Genomic DNA, 25114 nt, shown 5'->3' with positions numbered 1-25114 from the left:
GCTCTTCTATAGCAAAGTTTTTAGCCTCTGTAAAATGGAATTAAATAGTTTAAATATTTTTCCACATCTCATTTAATATTGGAAATGTTTTCTTTGCTAATGCAGCCACAGATTAGTCAGTTGAAATATGCTTTGTGTTGAAATTTATAAAGCAGGTGAGCAGGACTATAATGTGTACCTTAATGAACTGTTTCATATGAGGTGGATATTCCTTACATTTGCTGTGAATATCAGTTTTCCCTTCTTCAGAAGTAACATCACATCTGGCTATTATTATTCTTTGCATTTATAATTTATAAGTACTTAGCCAAGTGTTATCCTTAAAGAATAAAAAAAAAAAAAAAATCCATAACTAAGATGGTGATGGATGAAAAAAGGAAATTTAAAAATAGCTGTATCACTCCAACTGAATTATATTCTAAATTCTTCTTCTCGGGTCTGTGGCCCTCCAATCACACACATGTCTAACCTAGCTGAGCAGCTCATGTGTAGTAGCATGTATTTTGTAAAGTGAAAGGGGTGGGTGAGGAGATTGAGGAAATCCCAGCACTGAGCTGCTGAAGATGTTACATGATCTCACCTACTCTGTCTGGAAGCTGGTAAACTCACTCCTGAAGGAACTAGGCCTCATCTCATTGCTTCTGAGGGCATCAGAGATGAAAATTATGTATCTTAAGGAGAAGGCACTGCAGAACCCCATCAGTCATTGCCATTTGACTCAACCATTTGACAATCAAGTTATTAAACTCCTATTACATGTCTAAAACTATGTTTGGAGGTGGGGGTTAAAGGAAAACAGACGATATGGTCCCCAGTCAATTGAGAAAGACAAGCATATTCAACAAACAAATATAATAAAATGTCATGACGATGTTGATGGTGATGATGATGATGATGACGGTGATGATGATGATGATGATGATAGCAGCTTTCTTATTGATTGATTACCACATGCCTGACACTGTTTAGGCACTGAACATGCATGCTTTCCTTTTACCCTGTTTTATTATTCCCAGTTTATGGATGAGGAAAGAGGAACTTAGGTTAAGTAATTTGCCAAAGTCCACTAAGAGGTGGAGCTGAGATTTGAATCTAGGATGGTATGATCCAAAGGCTGAATTAAACCTATGGACACATCACTGCAGTGATGGTGCCCTTGGTGCCCGGACACCCAGTGGGAGGCTGAGCAACAGCTCTTTGTGGCCAACAGTCTCCACAGCTTGCACCCAGCCCCTGGTTTCCTGACTTGAGAACTGATGCATTCCTGCCATTTCATGAGATCTTATTTTCCATACGGCATCTCCTTCCCTCATGACCATAAACTCCTCCGGGTGCCACACATTTTCCCCTGAAAACTATCTCCATCCCCTGAGTTTCCCTTAGCCCAAGTTCTTACTTGTAAGACAGGATTTCAACCTCCCTCACTCTCCTCCTAGCCGCCTGACCATGTCCCAGTTTGTGGACAACCTTCTAAAAATGAGGTGTTCAGAAGGAAATCACATGTGGATAAGATGTGACTGGCAGAGTGGAGTGGCAGAGTCTTGCCTCATCTGGGACATCCTGATTCCATGAGAAGGCCAGGAGCCTGCATGGCATTTTTTTGGCAGCCACGTCACACTGCTATTTCCCATGAACTTGCGTTGTCTACAGAGGGTGTTCTCAAGTCATGCTTCTTCCATCCTGTACTTATGGTGTCTGGGGATCCAATGGAATATTTCATACACTTTTAGCTTTGTGTTCATCTCTAGTACGAGTTTCATCTTTCCTTCTTGAAACACCTTTTAGATCCAATTTTGTCATCTAGCTTCTAGCATATTAACTTCCTCTCCATTTTATTTCTCTTTCAAATCAGAAATTGTGATCTTTATCTTTAAAGAGTAGCAACTAGTAATAAGACCAGGAGAAGTGCACACAATATTTCATAAATAACAACCTATGAATTTGGATCCTTTGAACATGTCCATTCAACCAGTTATAAACCCAAACAACTATATTATCATCTATAATTTCTCTATTTGTCTAAAAAATATATTATAAAATACCTGGTTGGTTGTTTGCCAGAATTCAGTTATATTACTGCTTTCTGGTTTTATGAGCTAGAGAATGAGGCATAAGTCATTCTTGATGAATTCATGCTGGTTTTTAGTAATCTCTACTTTATATTGAGCACGTGAAACCCACTGATTTCTAGAAATCTTCTGAGGGTCAGCCTCAAGGTCGTAGGTCTATAGGTTAGAGAAACTACTGCCTTTTATGTTGTATAAAAATACATTTCTTCTTCTGCCATACCTCGGAATTAACCTTCTCACTTCCATATTCTATTTCTCCCTGGGACATCTTCTCCTGTCTTTCATAAGGCCATGACTTTTTATCATCTTTCCTTCAACAAAAACAGTGAGAAGGAAAGGCATATGTGCTTTCCTTTTTTTTCCTTTCTCTTTTTGAAAACGGCAACTCATAAACTCAAATATCAGCAGGAAAAAAGCAAATTCATGATACAAAGAGCAAACGTGCCTCGTCATGAGATAGTTACTGTCTTTGACAACGTGGTGTACTGTTTCCAAGACTGGTAAAGAAAGGTGTAATCATCAAATCTACCCACTTGAACAACTGCTATTACAGAATATGACATTACTATTATTTTCAAACAGATATCACTTTGGAACAAAAACTTATCTACTTGGCGAAAACAGTCACTATTCCTTAAGGACCTTTCAATGAGGACAGATGATTAACAGTAGAAAAGCAAGAATGTTTAATCATGAAAGCTATTACATTAAGAATTGACAGAGGTAGTTATGGATTGTTCTAAGATAACTTCATAGCTAATGATCACAGCATACAGACATTCTCTTTTACATTCACAGGATATACTTCTCCCCTTTCTCTGCAAACCTGGACTTGTTCTTCCATACTATTCCTTAATTGAGATTCTGGAAAATACAGAAAAGGAAGAGCATGCAGAAGGAATGTGGAAGGAAGAGGAAAGGATGAAAAATAATGGTAGCATGTAATATTTAAATACTGTATATGTGCAAACACTGGGCTAAGCACTTTGCATGCAACAGCGCTTTCATTCTTACACAAACTCAAAGAAATTGGTTTTGTTTTTATTTTATAAATGAGAAACTGAGGCCTAGGGAGGTTAAGGAATTTATGTATGGTCACTTCCTGTTTGACTTTTATAGTGAACAAAAGCTTTTAAGTGCTCAGAATACTCAGCTGAGTTTGGTTGTCAAAATGTCCATTTTACAGATTAGAACACTGAGGATCAGAAGAGTTAAGTGATTTTCTGAGGTTCCATAGAAAGCGGGACAGAGTGAGAACTTGATCCCAGGTTTCTGACTGTCCACCCTATGCCCTTTCAGTAGAATGCCCCTCGGAACCTGTTATGGGCTATGTCCTCCCCCACATTCATATGTTGAAACAGTAACCCAGTACCTAAGAATATGCCCATATTTGGAGATAGGATCTTTAGAGACATAATTAAGGTAGGGTGAACCCTAATCTAATCTGACTGATGTTCTTATAAGCAGAGGGGTTTAGGAGATTTGGGGCACACAGAGACCTAGGGGGACATTCACGTAGATAAAAGGCAGTGGTGAGAAGGCACCCCATGTTCAAGTCAAGGAGAGGGGCCTCAGGTGAGATCGAACCAGCCCACGCCTTGACACCTTGATCTTGGACTTCTAGCCTACAGAAGTGGGAGGAACACATTTGTTTAAGCCCCTCAGTCTAACAAATACAGAGCCTTTGTACTTGATCCAAAGTGAAAGCAAGAATTAGTCTCTCTTACTCTGTCAACAGTACCTCTTTAGTCTCAATAAACCAAGAATAGCTAAATTTCTCTGGAATTCTTCTAATATCTAAGCCGTCCAAGGGTTGAAATAAATGTTTTAATTCAAAGAAACTCAAAGGAAAGATATATACAGAAGGCCAGAGTACAAATTCTAAATAAAAATCTGTACTTGAATTTCAGCAAAAAGCATTTTAGAAAGATGTAAAAGTGGTCAAATCAGTGGTATTGGGGAAAACAAAATCAATGATAGGGTGTAAAATCTGTGTACTTATATTAAAAGAAAGTATACATTTTTCGGCATTGTGTATTGAAGTAAAGACAGAAGAATTGCATAATTATCTTTTTTAAAAGCCTCCCAAACTCAGGAACTATGAATATTTGTGGCTAATAGCATGCAGGTGCCCCCCATAGTTACTGACATGCTTCCTAAGGGAGGCTTTTACACAACAATCTATGGGAATGGGGAATGGGTACGTCACAGTAATTTCCTTCTGTTCGTCAGTGATGCTTCTGCAGTCATGTTCTATGGCTCCTGGCCTTCCCCTTTAGCCTCTCTCCTCTGTGCTCCTCAACTCCCCTCCATTTCAGCATGAGATTTAGAATCCAGCAGAGACACCTCTGTGTTTAGATCCCTGCTTCTCCAACCAGTAGCTGCGGGGCATTGAGGAAGTGACTTAACCGATCTGAGTCTCTGTTTTTCCATCTGTTAAGTGAGGACAGTAAATACTGGTCCTGCAGATGAGCGTTTCTGTGAAAGCATGTACCCCGGGGTCCATTGACAGGAACAGGTCATCCCTTAGACATGAGGGACCAAAGGGAGAAGTCAGATGCCCTTGAGGTTTTTAGCTTCAAGAAACAAAGTAAATATTGTACCGTTCACAACAATGAAAATTTAAAAGGCTTCAAAAAGACTATATGATGAAATCATTTTACTAAGCCTTTGCTCCTAACATTTTATTCATCTGAAATGCTCTCTCTTCTGACTATTTAGAACTAACAAGTTTCAGTCTTTATTCCTGACCACTCAGGAAGGAAGTATCTGCTTCCTCTAAACTCCTGCAGGACTTATCTCCTTTCCTTCAGCATTTCTTGTGTACAGCTTGTGACCACTGCTTTCTGTGCAGTAAGCCTAATTTTTTCAGTCAGGCTGTAGGGCTAAGGGCAGAGAGAACCTTGCCTTACAATTCTTATAATTCCGTTTCCCCACAGTAATTTGCTTGGAGAATTCGCATGCGGTGCAAAATACTTGCTAATATACTAACTTCACTACCCTAAAAGCTCTTTGGATTTCTTTCTTCGTTAGTACTTTATTAATGCCATTGTCTGATGGAGCCACACTTGAAAATGGGGGAGTTTACAATTTAGACATTCCTATCATCATAACTATATCTTTCTAACAAAAAGAATAAAAAAGAGTAAATACTATCTGATAAAGATTTTAAAGCTAATTTAGTGATATCAAGTAATTATTATTATTCTTTGATGATTATAAAACTTTGATGTATACATCCTAAAAATAAATTTTAATTGCCATTCTTTAAAGTGTGCCAAATGACATCAATCCTAAATTATTCCTCACTAAATCTACAAAATGGTTAATAGTGTTAGTGAGTTAACGGAAAAATTAATGGAAAGAAGCATCAAAATACACTCTCCTAGTAGTAGTAACAGTTGAGTAGTCCTACTGACACCTATAAATATAAACTGAAAATACAAACATAGGAAGTAGAGAATTTAGAAAACAGTAGAACAAATTTAAGGTAGAAACATTATATAAAGAAAAACAATGACAGCATGAACTAGAAACATTTATATAAATATAAACAGTAGTTAGGAAAAGTTAAAATATTTTCAAAAAGCTAATGTAAATTTAATGGTGCATTGACGAATAACAATGTATAGCTGTGAACAACTGAGCATTTTATAATCAAACACATAGAGTTGGCTATCTCATCCATTTTTTGCCAAAAATATCACATATCCTATTAATATATTAGTTTCTCAGAAAGTACCCACAGATAAGATAATGGTATAATTTCCAGCTACTCAGGGGTGTCATTTACTAATTTATGTCACCAGACACTTCAGCCTTTAACTTTACATCAGTGTTTAACACAGCAAATCCCATTATATGTTTATAACCTTGATAGTCAGAAACAATCATTATTCATTAAGTATTATTAAAGAACAATAAAGACAGAACTGTTGAAACACATAAAAAAATTTCCACATAGACAGTGCAAAAATATGACTGACAAATCTTCACAAACTCTGCCTCTGCCTTTATATAATGACAACTGGGTATATAGTTTATCACACTTTAGTGATAGGCATTAAAATTGTCTTCAACAATATAGTATCAAAGCATCACTTGCTAAGAAGAGGGAGCATTTTTAGACTTTTCAGTGATTATAGATTAGACAAAAGCTTTCATTCAGCTTTCCATTTGCTGTTCTAATGAGGATCATGTGACTAGCTGATAAAACAAAGCAATATTCATAATCTATTTGTATTTCAAACCTCATAAAAGAGAAATATAAAAACGCCCCGCAGGAGAGTCACCTTGCCACTCCTGAACAACTTACAATTAAACCACAAGCATGTGTGTAATCAACAGCCTATGGTGGGAAAAACATGGAGGTGAAGGGGGAGAGGGCAATTAAATACAGTGGCACCAAGAGGTAAAAGGACATTTTGCTGCCAGATTTTTACATCAATTTAACACCTACTAGAAAATAACCTTTTATTCAGAAATGTCCTTCCCAAGAACAACGTCAGTGGGCACAGTTAAATCAAGGTGGTATGGTAGTCTGTTTTCAATTAAGCAAAGTCAATAATAGCATGTATCAGATAAAGACAAGCCTATACCTTTGAAATGTCACAATTAATTCATCAGCAAAAAGAATGAAAGATAAGTTAAACAAACTACAGCCAAAAACCCACTAAAAAGATCAACTGCAAATATATATCCTAAACAAGAAAAATATGTGAGACACCACTCAGTGAAATGTGTTTGATTTTCTTACTTAATATATTTTTCATTATTTTTTGTCATTTTCAAAAAATTCAATGCCAGAAAATATTCTGATCGGTTCAAGGCATCCTATTCCATAAAATGATAGATCTTAAATTATAGGCTTTCATCAATGTCAGTAGTTTCTTGCTTTTTTTTTAAATTCATTTTAAGAAAAGAGGAAATACTTATAACATATAACCCATGTATTTTTGGAGAAAATAACTCAGAAACCCCCAAACTAAACCAAGTGTTTAAAAATGTACTATGTCCTCATAAGCAAATTAAACCAAAAGTATAACTCAGTTAAAGAGAAAGCAGTATGTTTAAATGTTAAATTTTTTAAAATCCACATTTACAGAAGGTGCTTATTCACTTTTCAAAGAAAAGAATACGGATATAATAACAAGCTTCCTAATGTAAAAGTATTTGATTTGTAGAAATTTATTTGAAGCAATGTTATTTCTTTAATAAATTTCTTAAATTTATTAAAGAAAATAAGATTCACCTACAGGTTTATAGCCAACTTACCTCTTTTTGCTTGATGTCAAGTAGTGCATAAAAAGAGAAAAAAATTTATGTTTAACTGATTCTACTGTCATCAATAATGGCTTATTCTATAAATACCTACTCAGACTAAATGATTATTCTATACTTGTTTTTTTTTTAAGGATCCTGTGAATAGAGGTGGAGCTGGGACTGTCTGGAATGCCAGAAATATGTATTTAAGATGAACTAATAAACATCCTCACTGGGACATTGGTGCCAGGGACTCAGGTAACATTTGGCCAGAGCAAATGGTGCTCCTTTCTACTCCAAATTTATAATTTCACTTCTTATGATCCAAACTGATCATTGACTGATTTTTCAATGTTTAGTAAGACATAATCTTAAGTGCAATGAAGAATTAAGAGGAGAGGCTCAGTTTAGAACAAAAAATAGATTAGATGAACAGCATCAGGGCAGCAAAAAAGTTCTTAACATGAGCAAAGTATATCCCCTTCAACTAAAAAAAGTACCAATTTCATAACCACTGAAAGTAGGTTAAGTAAAAATGACAGTCCTGTTCTAAATCATTATCCTGTAAAACAAATGTACCTATTTTCATATAAATCTCTAACTCAAATACTTGAAATTACAGAAGTTTGTTTCTTTTAAGTAATTATTATAAAAGTAACAGCCTAATCTAGTCTACCTTTCCAGGACATTCACTGATGCATGCAATTACATGAGAGGTTAGTTGAAGAAGCGGTCCCTCTGAAGGAGATATGATTTGCAGACTGGACCCATGGCAGTGACGTAAGTAACCTAAGCACCATAACAGAAAAAGAAAATCTCGGGGTCCGGTAATGAATAAAGAAAGCCAAACAGATTTGGCTTTGACAGGTACAGTTCACAAAAACTTTAAATTTGTGATATCAAGAATATATCAATGACTTTCTTTTTGGCTTAAAGGACAACAAAATTAATGCTTAAATGGCATCTTTACGACTTTACCTTTTTTTCTTTTTTTCATAAACAATTGAAAGGAGTCAAGTAAACCATTCTGAGTTGTGCTTTTCCTCTCATACCCTTCGGGCATAATAAATACAGTGGGGAAACAGCCAAGAAAACCAAACAAGCATTAATATGACTAAAGAGAGGGGTGCGTGGCAGAAGGGACATACACCTGTGCAACAGGAAATTGAGAGGGTGGGAGGGTGCTTCATCATGGTGTGATAAATACAGCACCCTGTGAATCTCTTCTGGCTGATTAGCTGTGCACATTTAATGACTGGTCACTTTAAATAGGTGTCAGTTCTGTGGAACTATATTTTCACTACATCTCTTAAAACAAAGGAAGTTACCAAGTGTAGGCTTTCCATGAGCAGTAGCACTACCCGCCATTGGCTCCATGCTCACAGCCAGCTCAGACTGCCCCTTCAGGCCCTGCCCGGCTTGCTCAGAGCTCAGGAGAGCTGCGGAGCTCAGGCGCAGCGTGCAGAAGGGTCCATTCTCCAAGCTATTAATGTTCAGAAGAGTCTGTTTGACTACCATGTTGAAGGGTACCAGAGAAGCATTTCTGAATTAAATCAGTGGCCCTATATCCACTGTCACAATATAGGTATAGGTTTAGAAACTGAAGCCCATCTGTTTTGAGAAGGAAACCAAAGTGTTAGTACACTGCAAGAATTCAGTGTTAACTCAAAACACCACCCTTTCCTGCCTTGTATAGTCAGTTCACAACACATACATATTTTAAATTGTCCCCCCAAAAGTTAGATAACAGGAATTTTTCTTTTCCTTGATGGAAAGTATACTACATGATGCTAAAATATAGCTCTATTTAAAAACATGGATTGTGTACAGTGAGCTCCAGTCCCAATCATGGAGAGAAAATTTGTATTCATAAAATCAGAGAGTCTCACAGTTGGGAGGGCCTTCCATATTTCTTCACTCCATATATCCTTATAAAAGTAAAAGAGAGCCCACAGCTGTTAACCTAAGATTGGCTTCGCTGGGTACCTATAGTGGCTTTTTCTTATTATGTTTTTCTTTGTATTCTTTGTAGACAGAAAATGTCCCGTTCAAAGAAGCAATTTGAATATAAGAATCAAGGAAATGCTCATAATCAGAGGTTGCTATAATAGAGGCTGTTATGTAGTTACAGTGAAGGCAAACAGTAGAATGCAACAGACTAGTACCAAAAGAGTGGATTAAACAGTATGAATATAGCAAAGAACACCAATTTTCAACCTTTTTCATCTCACAGCATAGGTAAGCTAACCACTAAAATTCTGTGGCACACCAAAAAATACATTATTTTTTTTTTTGCTGATCTAACAAAAAAAATTGGTATAATTTTGATTCATTCACACCAGACGGCTATTGTGTTGGCTGTTGTCACTGTTTTATTTGACAATCTAAGGAAAAAGAGGTCAGTGCCCCTGACTAAATTGTCAGGAATTGCATGTTTTAAAACTTCTTGCAGTACACTAGTTGAAAATTGCTGGCATGGAAGATGCTGATGGCCATTTTCACCTGAAGTATGATGAGGCAGAGGCCCCAGCTATCCACCAGAACAGAGGACTAAAATTCTTCTTTGCACGGGGTGTTTTGGGATATGAAGGCAAGGCCATCCCAATGGTAGACAGTTGTCAAACCTGATCCACGAGCACAAAGGATACCCAAGAAACTAAGGGTTAGGTTCTGTAAATAGCTGACTGCAGGATGGTGGAAAAAAAGGCTGTTCTCTAACTTATGGGTGGGGAGGATGCGTAGGTATAAGGATAACGTGCAATTTTTAAGTTTAGAATTGGACTAGTTTGTCATTTGGGGCAGCAGTGGTTGGCCTCTTTGATGAGTCTGAAGCAGGAGCTATGACTTAGGAACTCTTTCGGGTTTTCCATCTGCCTGGCAGTGTTTTACAGTGAGCCAGAAAGTGTCATTCGGGCAGGATCGGGAAAGGAACGTAGTTATTGCCTGGACTGTCCTGGGCCTTCCATGTGTTTCAGCTCACCTGTGCCTCTCCAACATGCCCCCAGATTTAGCTAGTTAAAACCATTGGTAACTAAGGTCTAGAACTGCACTGCCCAATACAGTAGCTACTAGCAAATTCTGGCCATTGGGCACTAGAAATATGGTTAATTCAAACTGCAATATGCTGTAGTGCAAAATAAACACTGAATTTCAAAGACCAAGAAGAACAGAATGTAAATATCTTAATTGCTTCTACTGACTGCATGTTGTAATGGTAATATTATGGATATAATGTGTTGAATAAAATGTTAAAATTAAGTTCACCTGTTTCTTTTCATTTCTTTTCTCAGTTAGCTACTAGAGTATTAAAAATTGCATATGAAATTATCACACTGTCTTTCTGTTGAACAGCTCTGGTCTAGAAGGTGAAACATTCTTATAGCTGTCATGTTACTATTTGGCAAGAAATACTTCTATTATACACATGGAAACATTTCAAGCTTTCTTAAAGGGTTCAAGTATATTTTCCTTCTCCTCCATAGTTTCTGTTTAAAAATAAACAAAAAGATGAGTACTCATATGAATAAAAAACCAAGATGTATAAGTGAAAAAAAAAACAGCATGCATAACAATGTGGTTGTGTCAATGTTAGTAATACATATATAAAATACATATTTGTAAGTATATATGTATATATTTATATAAATTTGCTTGTGTACGTAGAGAATGTTTCTGAAAGAAGGCACAAGGTTGGCTGGACTCAGCTGTAGCAAAGAGAGCTACTTTCCCTTTTAACACCCTTTTGTATCTTTTGAATTTTGAAAAACATACTTAAAAGCTATAAAAACATATCAAAAGGAATAAGAAAAAAATAAGAAAAGCCTTTGTATTTATATGGAACATTTTACTCTACACTGTATTATTCATACATTTTGCCCTCTAAAATGGATATTTTCTTATAATCGCCTTGATTTGGGGGCATGCATACATTAAAACAAGCAAATAAAGGAACTTTAAAATGATATATGCTGCCTGGATTAAATAATAAAAAAAGTGAATAACTGACTTGAAAATTTTCCTAATGCAATTCTTATGTAGATTTTATTACATCATCTATATTAAACCATATCTGTGTAAAGTACAGGATAAGGAATTTAGTCAATAACATTGTAATAACTATATATGATCCCAGGTGGGTACTCGACTTATTGGGGGAATCACTTCGTAATTTACATGAATGTCTAATCACTACGCTGTACACCTGAAACTAATGTAATATTGAATGTCAACTGTAATTGAAAAAAGAAAAACTGAAACAAAACAAAATTGTAAGAAATATTTAAAAGAGAGAGAGAGAACACATCTGATATTTGAGCCCTGGCCAAGTAGCTCAGTTGGTTAGAGTATCCTCCCAATACACTAAGGTTGTGGGTTCAGTTCCTGATTAGGGAACATAAATAAGTGGAACAACAAATGGATTTTTCTCTCTCTCTCCCTCCTCTCTTTCTTTCTTTCCCTTCCTTCTTTCTAAAATTAATAAATTAAAAAACTATCTGAAATACACTATTTATAATTCTGTACAACAGAAGAACCATGTATAGATGACAAACCACAATAAAGCCACTCATTGTAAGAACTTGGACTGATTACCAGTTATTCAACAACTTGAGAACGTCCTGTGTAGGAGGTACCGGGCAAGATCTTAGGGATTAAAAGACCAAGGAGGCAAGATTCCTGCTTGAAAGGAGTTTAGAGATTCATAGAGGAATCTGATTTTAAGACAAACTGTGACTACTGTCTGTCATGGGGCACAGAGAAGGAAGCAGCTAATTCTGCCTACAGCAGACGAGGGATCAGAAGTGTCTTCATAATTTTGGTGTATTTATGTACACAATGATAAAACTACCGTATAAGATATACATACAGCTTAACCCTTTGCAATAAAAAATAAGAAAGGAGAAAAATCTTGTAATTTCAAAATATTTTGTATGAAACTAGTTATCTGGATGAAAATCAAAACATTCAACAATATTGGAGGACATTTCATATTTATCTAAACAAAACAAATACAGAGCCCTTCGGGAAGACATTAGATAAATTCTTGTACTTTTCAGTTTTCAATTAGGAATCTGTCATTACGGACATGGACAGAATCTAATGAAGAGACATCTCTCAGATGACATTCTTATATTCTTAAAATGGTACATTCCAATTCAAGATCATTCTATACTAAAAGATTTCCTGTAAAAATGAAATTGCTACTTGAAGAAATACTGAAAGAAATGAGAGGAAATTTGAGGGTGTTTTCTGTTTCTACTGTAAAATGAATCATGGCTAACCCAGAAGAAGTAAGCAAAATACTCTTGCAGCAAAACTGGTGCCCTAAAATTTGGAAATCTGATTCCATTTCTAATGGCATATTCCATTGGGGCAAGACAGAAAAATGTATTTTTCAACACGTGGTTGGTAATTTTGTGAATTAGTGTTTTTGAATTAACTTTTGTTTTGGCAGATTCCAAACTCAGGGCAACATGCTCTAATATCAATAAATGCCCAGGGAAGCACACTGTGGAAGCTACATTAAAAACACTATAGATTTCAACAGAATGTTGTGCACCCCTGCTACTTCAAGAACTGAATCCTGTGGAAAAATCAAGTACAGTGATGTGGTGAAGTGGAACACACATAAATGTAAAAGCATTGATAGGAAAATACTTTAGGGAAAAAAACCCACTGAGGTAGTCGGTTCAGAAAGTTCAAAGAGCCTTCACTGGGTTCCTTCCACATTCATGCCCCCAAAAGGGGCATGAAGGAGCAAAGGCAGTTAGAATAGGTCATGTGTATATGGGACAGGTTGGCTTTCGTATATAGTTGGACTTCTCTAACTTTAGATTCATGTAAACATTCACATTCCTCACAGTTGTGATTCCGAGTTTCCATCGCCCATCATCTGCATTTTCACTAGTCTCTGTAAGTCCTTCTTTATCTTAGATGTTACCCACATCTAATCCATTCCCACCTTGCTGTCAGGGTGATCTTACATAATGAAAATGTGGTCCTATTCTTAACACTGTTAACTATGCCCACAAGATTAGGTCTGCTCTCACTGAACTGGCCCTGCCCATGTTTCTCATTTCCTATCACTCCCAAGTCCTGCTCCAGTTCCTAGCGCCAAGCTCATGGTCTTTGCACAAACTGACCTGCTTTCCTACAAGGCTTTTCTCACAGCCCGCACCTGCACCCCTATTAAGCTCTAGTTAGCGTTCATGTGTTGTGCTTTTCTGGAAGGGGTCTCCTAACCACCCTAACTCCTCTACTATTCCAGGAACATCTATTAACATCATTATTTATTTGCCTATTTAGCTCCCATACAGATTATGAATTTCTTGAATAACATGGGTACTTTTTTTTTGTTGCTGTTATATTACAGTTGTCCCAATTTCCCCCCATTACTCTCCCCCACCCCACCCACCCCATCCCCACCCCCAGTCAATCCCCACCCGTTGTCCATGTCCATGGGTCATTTATACTTGTTCCTTAACTAGACCCTTCCCTTTCTTTCCCCCTTTATCCCCCTCCCTGCACCCCTCTGGTTGCTGTCAGTCTGTTTCTTGTTTCCATACCTCTGGTTCTATTTTGCTCATTTGTTTGTTTTGTTCATTAGGTTCTTCTTATAGATGAGATTATATGGTATTTGTTTTTCACTGCCTGGCTTATTTCACTTAACACTCCAGTTCCATCCATGCTGCCACAAAAGGTAGGCATTACTTCTTCCTTTCTGCTGCATAGTATTCCACTGTGTCATTAATATTTTAATAGAGATTGTATTGAAGCAATAGACTACTTTGGATAGTATGGACATTTTAATGATGTTAATTCTTCCAATTCATGAACACGTTATACAGTAATCCCTCTCTATATCGCGTTTCACTTATCGCGGCCTCACTGTATCGCAGGATTTAAAAAAATATTATATTTAATTATTTATCATGGATTTTTCACTATATCACGGGATTTTGTGGTACTGTATACGTATGTTGTTAAAGTTACGTAGGTTTAAGAGTGTAGAATATGTTTAAGAACATACATAGTGTTTATAAAAGTGTGGAAAAGGTTAATAAGGGAGTGGGAAAGGTTAATAAGGAACTGGGAACAGTTTATAAGTGTGTGAGAAGGGTTTATAAAGCCTTAAAATATATATAAATACTAAAATAAATGTAAGGTTCCTACTTCGCAGATTTTCACCTATCATGGGGGGGTGTCTAGAACATAATACCTGTGATAAGTGAGGGAATACTGTATGTGTCCATTTATTTGTATCTTCCTTAATTTCTTTCTTCAGTGTTCTGTAGTGTTACGAGTACAGGTCTCTTACGTCCTTAATTAAGTCTATTCCTAAGTGCTTTATTTTTCTTATTGCTATAGTAAATGAGTTTCTTTTCCTAGTTTCTGTTTCTGATATTTCATTGTTGGTACACAAAAATGCCTTCAATTTCTGAATGTTGACTTTGTATCCCGCTATTTTGCCAGATTCACTTATGAGGTCAAGTAGGTTTTTGAAGGAGCCTATAGGGTTTTCTATCTACACTATCATGTCATCTGCAAATAATGACAGTTTTACTCCCTCCTTTCTAATTTGGGTGCCTTTTATTTCTTTTTCTTGTCTAATGACTGTGGCTAGAACTTCCAATACTATTTGAATAAAAGTGGTGAAAGGAGACACCCTTGTCTTGTTCCAGATCTTAGGAAAAGCTTTTAGTTTTTGCCCTTTGAGTATGATGTTGGCTGTAGGTTTCTCATATATGGCCTTTATTATGTTAAAGTATGCTCCCTCTATTCCCACTTTGCTAAGTGTTTTATCATAAATGTGAGCTGGATCTTATCAAATGGTTTTTCTGCATCTATTGGTATGCTCATGTGATTTTTGTCTTTCATTTTATTTATGTGATGTATGGCATTTATTAATTTGTGAATATTGTACCATCCTTGCATCCCTGCGGTGAATCCCACTTGATCATGGTGTGTGATCTTTTTAATGTATTGCTGGATCCAGTTTGCCAATATTTTGTTGAGAATTTTAACATCTATGCTCATAAGCAATATTGGCCTGTAGTCTTCTTTCTTTGTTGTGTCTTTACCTGGTTTTGGAATTAGGATAATACTGGCCTCATAAAAAGAGTTTGGGAGTCCTTCCCTCTTCTTGAATTTTTTGGAATAGTTTAAGAAGGGTAGGAGTCAGCTCTTCCCTAAATGTTTGGTAAAATTTGCCTGTGAAGCTGTCTGGTCCAGAGCTTTTGTGTGTTGGGAGTTTTTTTTATTACTGCTTCAATTTCACTAGTTGTTATCAATCTATTCAGGCTTTCTGCTTCTTGATTCAGTTTTGGAATGTTATATGTTTCTAGAAATTTGTCCATTTCACCCAAGTTGTCCAATTAGTTGTTTGTAGCAATTTCTTAGTCTTTTGTGTTTCTGTGTTATCAGTTGTAACTTCTCCTCTTTTGTTTCTGATGTTATTTATTTGGGTCCTCTCTTTTATTTTCTTGATGAGTCTGGTTAAAGGCTTGTCGCTTTTGTTTATCTGTTCAAAGAGCCAGCCCCTGGATTTATTGATCCTCTGAATTATTCTTTTAGTCTCTATGTCATTTAATTCTGCTCTGATCTTATTTTCTTCTTTGTACTCGCTCTGGGTTTTGTTTGTTGTTGTTCCTCTAGTTCTTGTAGATGAAGGGTTAGGTTGTGTGTTTTGAGATTTTTCTATATTTTTTAGGTAGGCCTATATTGCTAGGAACTTCCCTCAGAACTGCCTTCACTGTGTCCTATAAGTTTTGGGCTGTTGTGTGTTCATTTTCATTTGTTTCCAGAAACTTTTGATTTTTTCCTTGATTTCATCATCAACCCATTCATTATTTAATAGCATGTTATTCAGTCTCCATGAATTTGTATATTTTCCTTGAGATTGGTGTCTAGTTTCAAGCCACTGTGAGCCAAGAAGATGCTTGATATAATTTGAATTTTCTTGAATTTGTTGAGGCTTGTTTTGTGTCCTTCCATGTGCATTTGACACGAATGTATATTTTGCTTCTTTGTGGTTAAATGTTCTATATATATCAATTAAGTTCATTAGATATAGATTGTTGTTCAATGCCACAATATCCCTGTTGATTCTTTTCTTGGAAGATCTATCCATTATTGACAATGAGGTGTTAAAATCCCCTGCGAGTGCGTTGCTGTCAACATCTTTTTTAAAGTCCTCCAAGATTTTCCTTATATATTTGGGTGCTCCTATATATATGTTCCTTATATATGTTTACAAGAGTTATATTTTCTTGGTCGATTGTTCCCTCAAGCATTATATATTGTCCTTCCTTGTCTCTTTTTATCACCTTTGTTTTGAATCTATTTGTCTGGTATAAGTATTGCTTCCCCGGCTTTTTCTCCATTTCTGTTTGCTTGGAATTTTTTTTCATCCATTGACTTTCAGTCTGTATAGATCTTTTGTTCTGAGGTGGGTCTCTTTAGACAGCATATATGCGGATCATGTTTTCTTATCCATTCAGCTACCCTATGTCTCTTGACCGGCGCATTTAACCTATTTATATTTAAGGTTATTACTGATAAGTACTTATTCATTGCCACATTTTCCCTTTATACCTGTGTCACCCCCCTGCCCCCCACTTCATCTTCTTAAATCAGCCCCTTTAGCATCTCTTGCAATGCTGGTTCGGTGAAGATGTATTCTTTTAGCCTTTTTTTTTTTTTTTGGTCTGGAAAACTCCTTATTTTACCTTCTATTTAAAATGAGAGCCTTGCTGGGTAGAGTAGTCGTGGTTGCAGGCCTTACCTTTTCATGACTTGGAATATTTCTTGGCATTCCCTTCTGGCTTGTAGTGTTTTTGTTGAGTAATCAGCTGATAGTCTTATTGGAGCTCCCTTGTATTTTACTAGCCGTTTCTCCCATGCTGCCTTTAAGATTCTCTCTTTGTCATCAAATGTTGCCATTTTAATTATGATGTGTCTTGGAGTGGGCCTCTTCGAGTTCATCTTCTTTGGGATCCTCCATGCTTCCTGGACTTCGGTGACTTTTTCTCTCATCAAACTAGGGAAGTTTTCTGTCATTACTTTTTTAAACAGACTTTCTATCCTTTGTTCTTCTTCTCCTTCTGGTATCCCTATGATATGATTATTATTATGTTTCATGTTGTGCTACAGCTCTCTTGAAACTTCTTCATTCTTTTTCATTCTTTTTTCACTTTGTTGCACTCTGGGAATTTTTTTCTATGGTGTCCTCCAGCTCACTGATCCAGTCCTCTGCTTCCTCTAGCCTGCTTTTAATTCCTTCTACTGTGTTCTTCAATTCAGAAATTGTATTCTGTGTTTCCTCCTGGCTCTTACTGATAGTTTCTAGGTCCTTTTTTATGCTACTGTAGTTTGCAATAAGTTCCTTATAGCTTCCCTGGAGTTCTTTGTGGTTTTCACCGGGCTCACTGAGCATCCTTATAACCATAATTTTGAACTCAGTGTCTGATAGTTTGCTTGCCTCTGTTTCATTTAGCACTATTTCTGAGGATTCCTTCTTTTCTTTTGATCAGGAGTTGTTTCTTTGTCTCCCACTTTATGTGACTCTTCTTGTTTGTTTCTGCTTCTTAGATTGATCTTTGACTCCCTATATTTGTAATTTTACCTTCTGTGGTAGGAGACCTGTTGGATTCAGTGGTGTAGTCTCCTTGATCTCCTGAACTTGATGCTCTTATGATGCCCCTTACACTATTTACCTGGGCTCTTTGGTTGTAATTGGATTTTGGTTGTTGTTGGGTTGTTCTCTGGCAGATCCTTCCCTCTGGCTGTCTGACTGAGAGTCACTCCGCCCACCACATCTTGTATGCTGTTGTACAGGCGCTGCCAGAACAAAACCAAACAGCCCAAGAAACAAATCTGCACCCCCAAAACATCCCCTATCCACAATCACACTATCAACAGCAAATAAGCCAATATTAATAAAGGTGTAAAGAGATTAAGACTATTATAAGAAATGAAAAATGAGTATGAGATGACTAACTTAAAGATAAATGATTTTGAGAGGGCAGAGGGAGGAGCAATAATAACAGTAGGGAATAAAGACAAGGTAAAGAGAGAAAGTAAAATTCACATCATAAATAAAAGAGGGAGGGAAGAAGGCTGAATGGAGTAAGAGGAAGGATTTGTACAGTATTAGGTTTAAACGGAATTTTTCTAAAAATGTAGTGAGAGAAAAAAATTAGAACCAGATTGGAGAAAAAGATCCACCACAGCATTATCAACAACAAATGAGCAAAGATTAATATAAGTGAGATGGGAATAAGAGGGAAAAAGAAAGAACAAAGAGTTTAAGAGATCTCTAGAAGAAAGAGAACTGATTTTGAGAGGACAGAGGGAGAAGGAAAATAAAACTGAGGAATAAAAACCAGGGTAAGACAGGGAAAAATTAAAATTTTAAGTGAAAATAAAAAAGAGTAGGATGAAGGCAAAATGGAGTAGGAGAGGGGAACAGTAAAATTTGAGCTTTGAAATACAAAAATGGTAAAGATCTAGAAATATAAATTGAATAAATGCAACAACCACCACCATACATGCAACAACTACAACCAACAAGCAAAGATTGATAGAAGTGGAGAAAGAATATGGGTATTTTAAAAATGGGAAAAAGAATGTGAGATGACTAAAGGCAACAAAAAAGGTTTTAAGAGGCTGGAGGGGGGAGAAATAGTAAGAGTACAGAATGGAAACAAGTCATAGCAATTCAGAAATAAAATTTGAAATGAAAATAAGAAGAGGAAAGAAGGTAAAATGGAGTAACAGAAGGGAGGAGCAAAATATGAGATTTGAAATAAACTATAATATAAAAACTAGTGATTAATAAGACACAAAGTTGAAGGAAAAGAATCAATGTTAAAAAGCTAGGTAGGAGAGAAAGTACACAAATCATGAAGAAAATTGCAGAGGAATTGGTCTCAATTGTTTTATCTTTCCGGATCTGCTCCTGGTGATGTCAGATGGTGTCCCACTTTGGCCCTAGGTAGCCTGTTTGAGACTACCAGCAATCCACAGTCTGTGGCTGTCTCCTTCAGTTGTTAATCTAGTCAGTCTGTAATCAGCAGTCAGGCTTAAGAACCACAGGGTGGGGCAGAGTAATTACTGTGGGCAGGGCTATTGCTTCCCCTCAGGCTGATGCCACTTGGAAGGGACTGCTCTGTCTTAGCAAGATGGCTCCTGCAATATGGAGAATGACTCAGCACAGGGATCCTGGTGGCTGCTTCCTCAGTTCTCTTCCCAAAGCCACCATCCCCAGACTCTCCTCAAGCACCTCTAGTCCACTCCCAAGCGTTTTTTTTTTTTTTTTTTTTAGTATTGTTGTCAAGATCCAAGAAAAGGGCCTTATATATATATAGTAGATACTCAGTACATTTTGTTAAATTTTAATAAATGAGTGAATGAACAAATGGGTTAATTTAAAAAGACCATTGTTTTGGCACATGCTTAAGAACACGGGCTTTATAATATAACAAATAGACAAATAAATGTCTACTTGTTTGAATATAGTGAAATGTGAAGGCAACTTTCATTAAGTAACATGTTCATGTTTACTGTTGACTATACATCTAAAGGAGTGATTATATATCTAAGGTTAGGACTTTCTGTTAATTGCTTTAAAATCATTAAAATCTAAAATACCCTGGTAAATTTTCAGATTTCAAAACAATACCATTCTTTCATACTAGTTCAGTACTGGTGTCAGAGAAAGAGAGGCGGGAAAAGCAAAAAGTAGGAAGGGACATACAGAATTGAAATAATAGCAGGAAACAAAATATCTGAGAGGAAAAGCTCCTGCCTGGAAAAGTGTGAGAGTAAGTTGCTTAGGCTATTACTTCACACAGAGTTAAAACTTGCTTTTCAAGTTTGAGATTTTCTGTTTATCCTGTACAAACATTGCAGTTAGGTCTTTACTACAGAAGAAACATCTCATGCCTATGAATTACATAGATTCCTTTTACATATTATGGCAGATTACTTTTAATTACTGATTAAATGTAAGATTGTATTTTATTATGTAGGCCTAGGTAGTTGAGATATCAAGATAAAATGTTGGCTGTATAATAACCAATGTTTTTACAAAGATATACTATCTGCCACCTGACTGCAAATTTGTTGATGAAAACAGGGTCTCTTTTGATTCCAGTTCATCAAAACTGGTAGGCACATGTGGAAGGACACTGGAGTTTGTATATCAGGGTAAAGATACAGTATTCCCTCACTTATCGTGGGTATTACGTTCTAGATCCCCCTTGCGATAGGTGAAAATCCGCGAAGTAGGAACTTCACATTTATTTTAGTATTTATATATATTTTAAGGCTTTATAAACCCTTCCCAGTCCCTTATTATCCTTTTCCACACTTTTATAAACACTATATATGTTCTTAAACATATTCTACACACTTAAACCTACATAACTTTAACAACATATGTATATAGTACCGCAAAATCCCACAATATAGTAAAAAAATCCATGATAAATAATTAAATATAATTTTTTTAAAAATCCCGCAATAAAGTGAGGCCTCAATAAGTGAACCGCGATATAGAGAGGGACTACTGCAAAGTCAAAAATAAGAAAGTCAACAAGCCATGCCCAGAAACAGAATTTTAAAGGCTGAGGTAGGAGAGACTAAGCCAAAGTCAGAGCCAAGGGCCAGAATTTTCCTCTAAAAGGTTGCAAACCGATTCATACAAAGTACTAATCAGTTAATGTAAAACATTCTACTAATTTTGAAAATCAATGCCCCACCCTAGAGTTGATTCTCTAGAAATTGAAAAATTGTGCCTTGAAGATGAGGTTTCATATTTGAGAACATCTCTTATATATGGTAAATAATATTTCATTCCCTATGCCTTAAAATTTGATTTTTTAAAAGTTTTTTAAGAGATTTTATTTATTTACTTTTAGAGAAAGGGGAAGGGAGGGAGAAAAAGAGGGAGAGAAACATCAATGTGTAGTTGCCTCTTGCACATCCCCAACTGGGGACACAGTCCACGACCCAGGCAGGTTCCATAACTGGGACTCAAACCGGCAGCCCTTTGGTTTGCAGGCCACCATTCAATCCACTGAGACACACCAGCTAGGGCTGTGCCTTAAAATTTTAAATGAGACATATAGCTCTCTCAATTCCTCAACCAAAGGATCCAAACCAAATTGACTTAATTTTTGTTAATTTAATTAATTCAACGATCCTCAGTAAAAAAACAACCCTTATATGTGCTTATTAAAATAATTAAAATTTCCTATAAGGATATATTAAAATATATTTTAGAGAACAAAGTTTATCAAAAAACAATCTGATAAATCAACTGTGAATTGTCTTTTTAAAATTATGAATATATATTACTAGTAGCCATTAACTTTTATGATAATCAATAACTTACAAACTCATGAATAAAAAAACCCATAAGATTTATTTTTCATGGATTTAAGGTATTTCTTGCATAAAATCTAGGATTAGTTATATATGGCATATTTTCCCTTTCTTAGGCTAATTAAAACATTTTATATAGTAAAACATTATAAATAATGTTTACTATGTCTTACCCAATAGTTCATATATATAGTCAGTAATGCAAATATTTTTAAAAGTTATAATTTGGTATAAATTACTCAGTTTCTATACTAATTCATTTAACTGGAAACTGTCAGAAAATGCTGCTGGATTAAGCTAAGAATTTAATAAGGACTAATGTGGTTGATAACATGATATATAACTGAAAATTCCTTGGGATATAATAACAGCTTTACCTCCTCCCTCTTATTATTTTAACTTCAAATACATGTTTAAAAATATGGTTTATCAATATGATGGTAATATAATATTGTCATGAAAGTGGTTCTTTGGCCTAGGGATGATTCTGAATTCTACAATTTTTATACCTTTAATCTTGCATATAGTAATAATTTAGAAGTTTAGAAGTCCAATGTCATTTTCTGGTTATTCAAAACTAAACAATTTAAGACAACATAACGGTATTCCCATTTATCTATGTTAACTAGCCTTAGAGTTGTAAGATGTGTAAAATGTGTGCATAAAGTAGGAGAAAGATTCAGAATGTGTACAAATGAGAAAAATATTTTATAGAGTTTTAGTACATTGATATACCTTTTTTGACAGCAGTATTAAAAATGGAACAAAAACATAAAGACGTTTATACTATTAAGCAGTGATCTCACTCTTGAGAAAAAATTGAATAGATGAGAAGTTGAATGCATGACGATATTAGCAGATTCTATGATATAACAAATAATGGAAAACTATCTCAGTGGTAAACAAGAGAGGAAGTCATGATTAATGTGATAACATCAGAGATAAAATTTATGATACGATCTTTAGGAATAAAAATAAGAGTAGGTAGCAACATGGAAAAGTTTATGAGCATAATGTGAATGGTTTTCAAAATGTAATGACAATAATGTAAAATACATATTCATGAAAACAATGATCAAATAGTCACATATAAAATTAAGTTATTCATATTTATTAATTTTAATCATATTGATATGACCCCTTTTAAATGAAAATACTAGGGTTAACTCATTAATTATACAATTTATTTTCTAATAAGTTCTAGTAGATGGTGCTACTTAAATCTATCTGGAACACTAAAAAGACTCGAGGTGTTTTATTCAAGGTAGGTGTCCTAATGAATCATTACCACTGTGGCAATTCATAGATACTTCAAGGTACTTTCCAGTGGGATCTAAAATAATAGGAAATGAGCTATGAAAATAGAAACACCCACAGAGTTGTTGCTATTTTTTTTAAGGTGTACATTTTTACTGTCAAGCTCTTCCAACTTATTGTCACTATTGATTTCCTCAAACACTCTTAGAAAGTTGAACATGTGCTATATATTTCCACAAATCTTTTAACTTCAATCAGTAGGCTGATTCATGAATCAGATAAGGAAAGTATTGTATTAGAGATCCAAAGGCTGAGGTTTCCAAAAAGGAATTAAGGTAAAATCAAAGTAAATTAGGTAGGAGGCAAAATCAAAGTAAATGAAAAAAAAAAAAATCTGTGGCAAACATGAAACCCTCAAAGGCTACAGTAGGGGCCAGAAGACAACTGAGATGCAGGCAGCAAGCTGGGCATGAGTAACAGGCAGTGAGGGGGCTGTGGCCAACTGCAAAGCTTGCCCTGTTTAGAAAGCAGCAATCAGTACATAGTTCTAACAGGTTGCAGACATGCATGAATGCAGACCTAGAGATGCCAGATATTTAGAATCATTCAAGGTGGCCAGAAATAGAGCCGCCCATGTGAAATCTCTGAGTTTCTAACTGTGGACAAGTAGCTTAATTAATTTTAATTTTTCACTCCCTATGAGAGCGAAATAAGCAATGGCCTTGGGCTTATTTTGTTTCACGGGCTTCCTGTGTGCCCCTTCTCAAAAGGATTATCTTTATTTGCCAGAAGTCATATTTTCAACTGAGGCCCTTCATAGGACAAGGAAAAAGAAAAATACAGAACAGTGAAGCTCAAGTAAATAGTGAGCACACAGGTAAGCATAAATCAGTAAGGGCTTGCAAACTACAGAAACATTATAGTAAGACGTGAATGCTCCTGAGGAGGAAAACCTTAGAGGATTTTACTTTTATTTGTCTTATAATGACCGAGGAAACATTCTGAGTCACTACAAAAGATAAGCTCGAAGGCTTTATATTAAAAATGATCAGAACGAAATGACAAAATGTGAACAAGGTGGAATTGCTATGAGCTACCAAATTGCAAACAGGATCCAGGTGTGTGTCCTGCCTTGCGCCTGCCTGTTGCTAGTGTCCCTTTACATCTCCCTGCAGACTCCTAAGGAGTGACGGCCTGGCTGAGTAAAGGAGGAAACAGCAGGCTAAATGTCAAGGTGTTCTTGGCTGAGCTGTAGGAATCTACTGGTCATCAAAATGAGGCTCTGGGGATGGGTCGGCATGAGTGGGTGGAAGGAAGGGGAGAGCTGTCTATCCAACTAATCATTTGCATCACATGCACCCAAGGAAAAAATGTTTACCTGGTGGAGCCACGGTTAACCTTTTTTCCTTGCTGAGCCGGTGCCCTTGGATGAATTCACTCATGGAAGGGGGGCCCTTCAGAAGAAATGATTCTGTGGAGGTGGGATCAGGGGGAACTCTTAATAAATTCTGTAGGTAGGAAGCCCCTGAAGTCCTGGGACGGCTCTGATCACAAAGGGAAGGTGAAAATTGTCTTGCAGGAGATCCAAGAAAATACATATAGGAAACAAAAAAGTTTTACTTTAATTACCTTTCAAAGCCTCACCAGTGACAACATAATTTATACTGGCATTTAATTTTTTTTAAATATGTAAGTCAAGATTTTTGCTAATTGTTTAGTTTCCACATCAGGATACTACCCCATTTGGAAACTGTATTGGATACTGGAAGAGAAATTGATTATAGTTAGTTTGAACCACAAATAGAAAATATTTCTATTATTTGACTTCGTACTGAAATCTCCTAAAATAAAATTTTTTCCATTAACTGAAAATATAGGGTAAGTAATTTAACATCCAGGACTCTGGAAAAAGGTCAGAAAAATCAAGCTACTAAAAACCTTACAAGTGATTTCTTTGAGCAATATTCACATACCAGATGAAAATGCACAAAAACCCACTTTTAAGAAAAAGACTATACATATTCCATCCCATTTTACCTAAATATAGACATCTCCTTTAGTCAGTCCTCAGTTTTGGTAACATAAACAAAAGTTCCCCTAGGAGAACAGATTCATATCCTTGCCCCATTCAAGATAAGCTG

At 36.0% G+C, this 25114-nt stretch overlaps 1 protein-coding gene across 3 annotated transcripts in view; it reads right to left on the bottom strand.

The window, feature by feature from the left end:
* Positions 1 to 25114, bottom strand: part of BICD1 (BICD cargo adaptor 1) — a 175546-nt gene that overhangs the window by 6720 nt on the left and 143712 nt on the right. Inside the window, exons 8-9 of one of the 3 annotated variants that reach the window (XM_090272995.1) lie at positions 24352 to 24545; positions 7344 to 7352 (exon numbers count right to left, since the gene is read on the bottom strand). The exons of the other annotated variants lie outside the window; for them this stretch is intronic. Coding sequence (XP_090129121.1) covers positions 7344 to 7352; positions 24352 to 24545 — 203 coding nt within the window. The remainder of the gene's footprint in view (positions 1 to 7343; positions 7353 to 24351; positions 24546 to 25114) is intronic. 3 annotated transcript variants of the gene reach the window in all.

The sequence above is a fragment of the Furipterus horrens genome, unplaced genomic scaffold (assembly GCF_987537825.1).
Source record: "Furipterus horrens unplaced genomic scaffold, mFurHor1.1.pri manual_scaffold_4, whole genome shotgun sequence".
Taxonomy (NCBI): Eukaryota; Metazoa; Chordata; class Mammalia; order Chiroptera; family Furipteridae; genus Furipterus; species Furipterus horrens.
The sequence above is the reverse complement of the archived record's forward strand: the minus strand, read 5'-3'. Positions and strand labels throughout refer to the sequence as shown.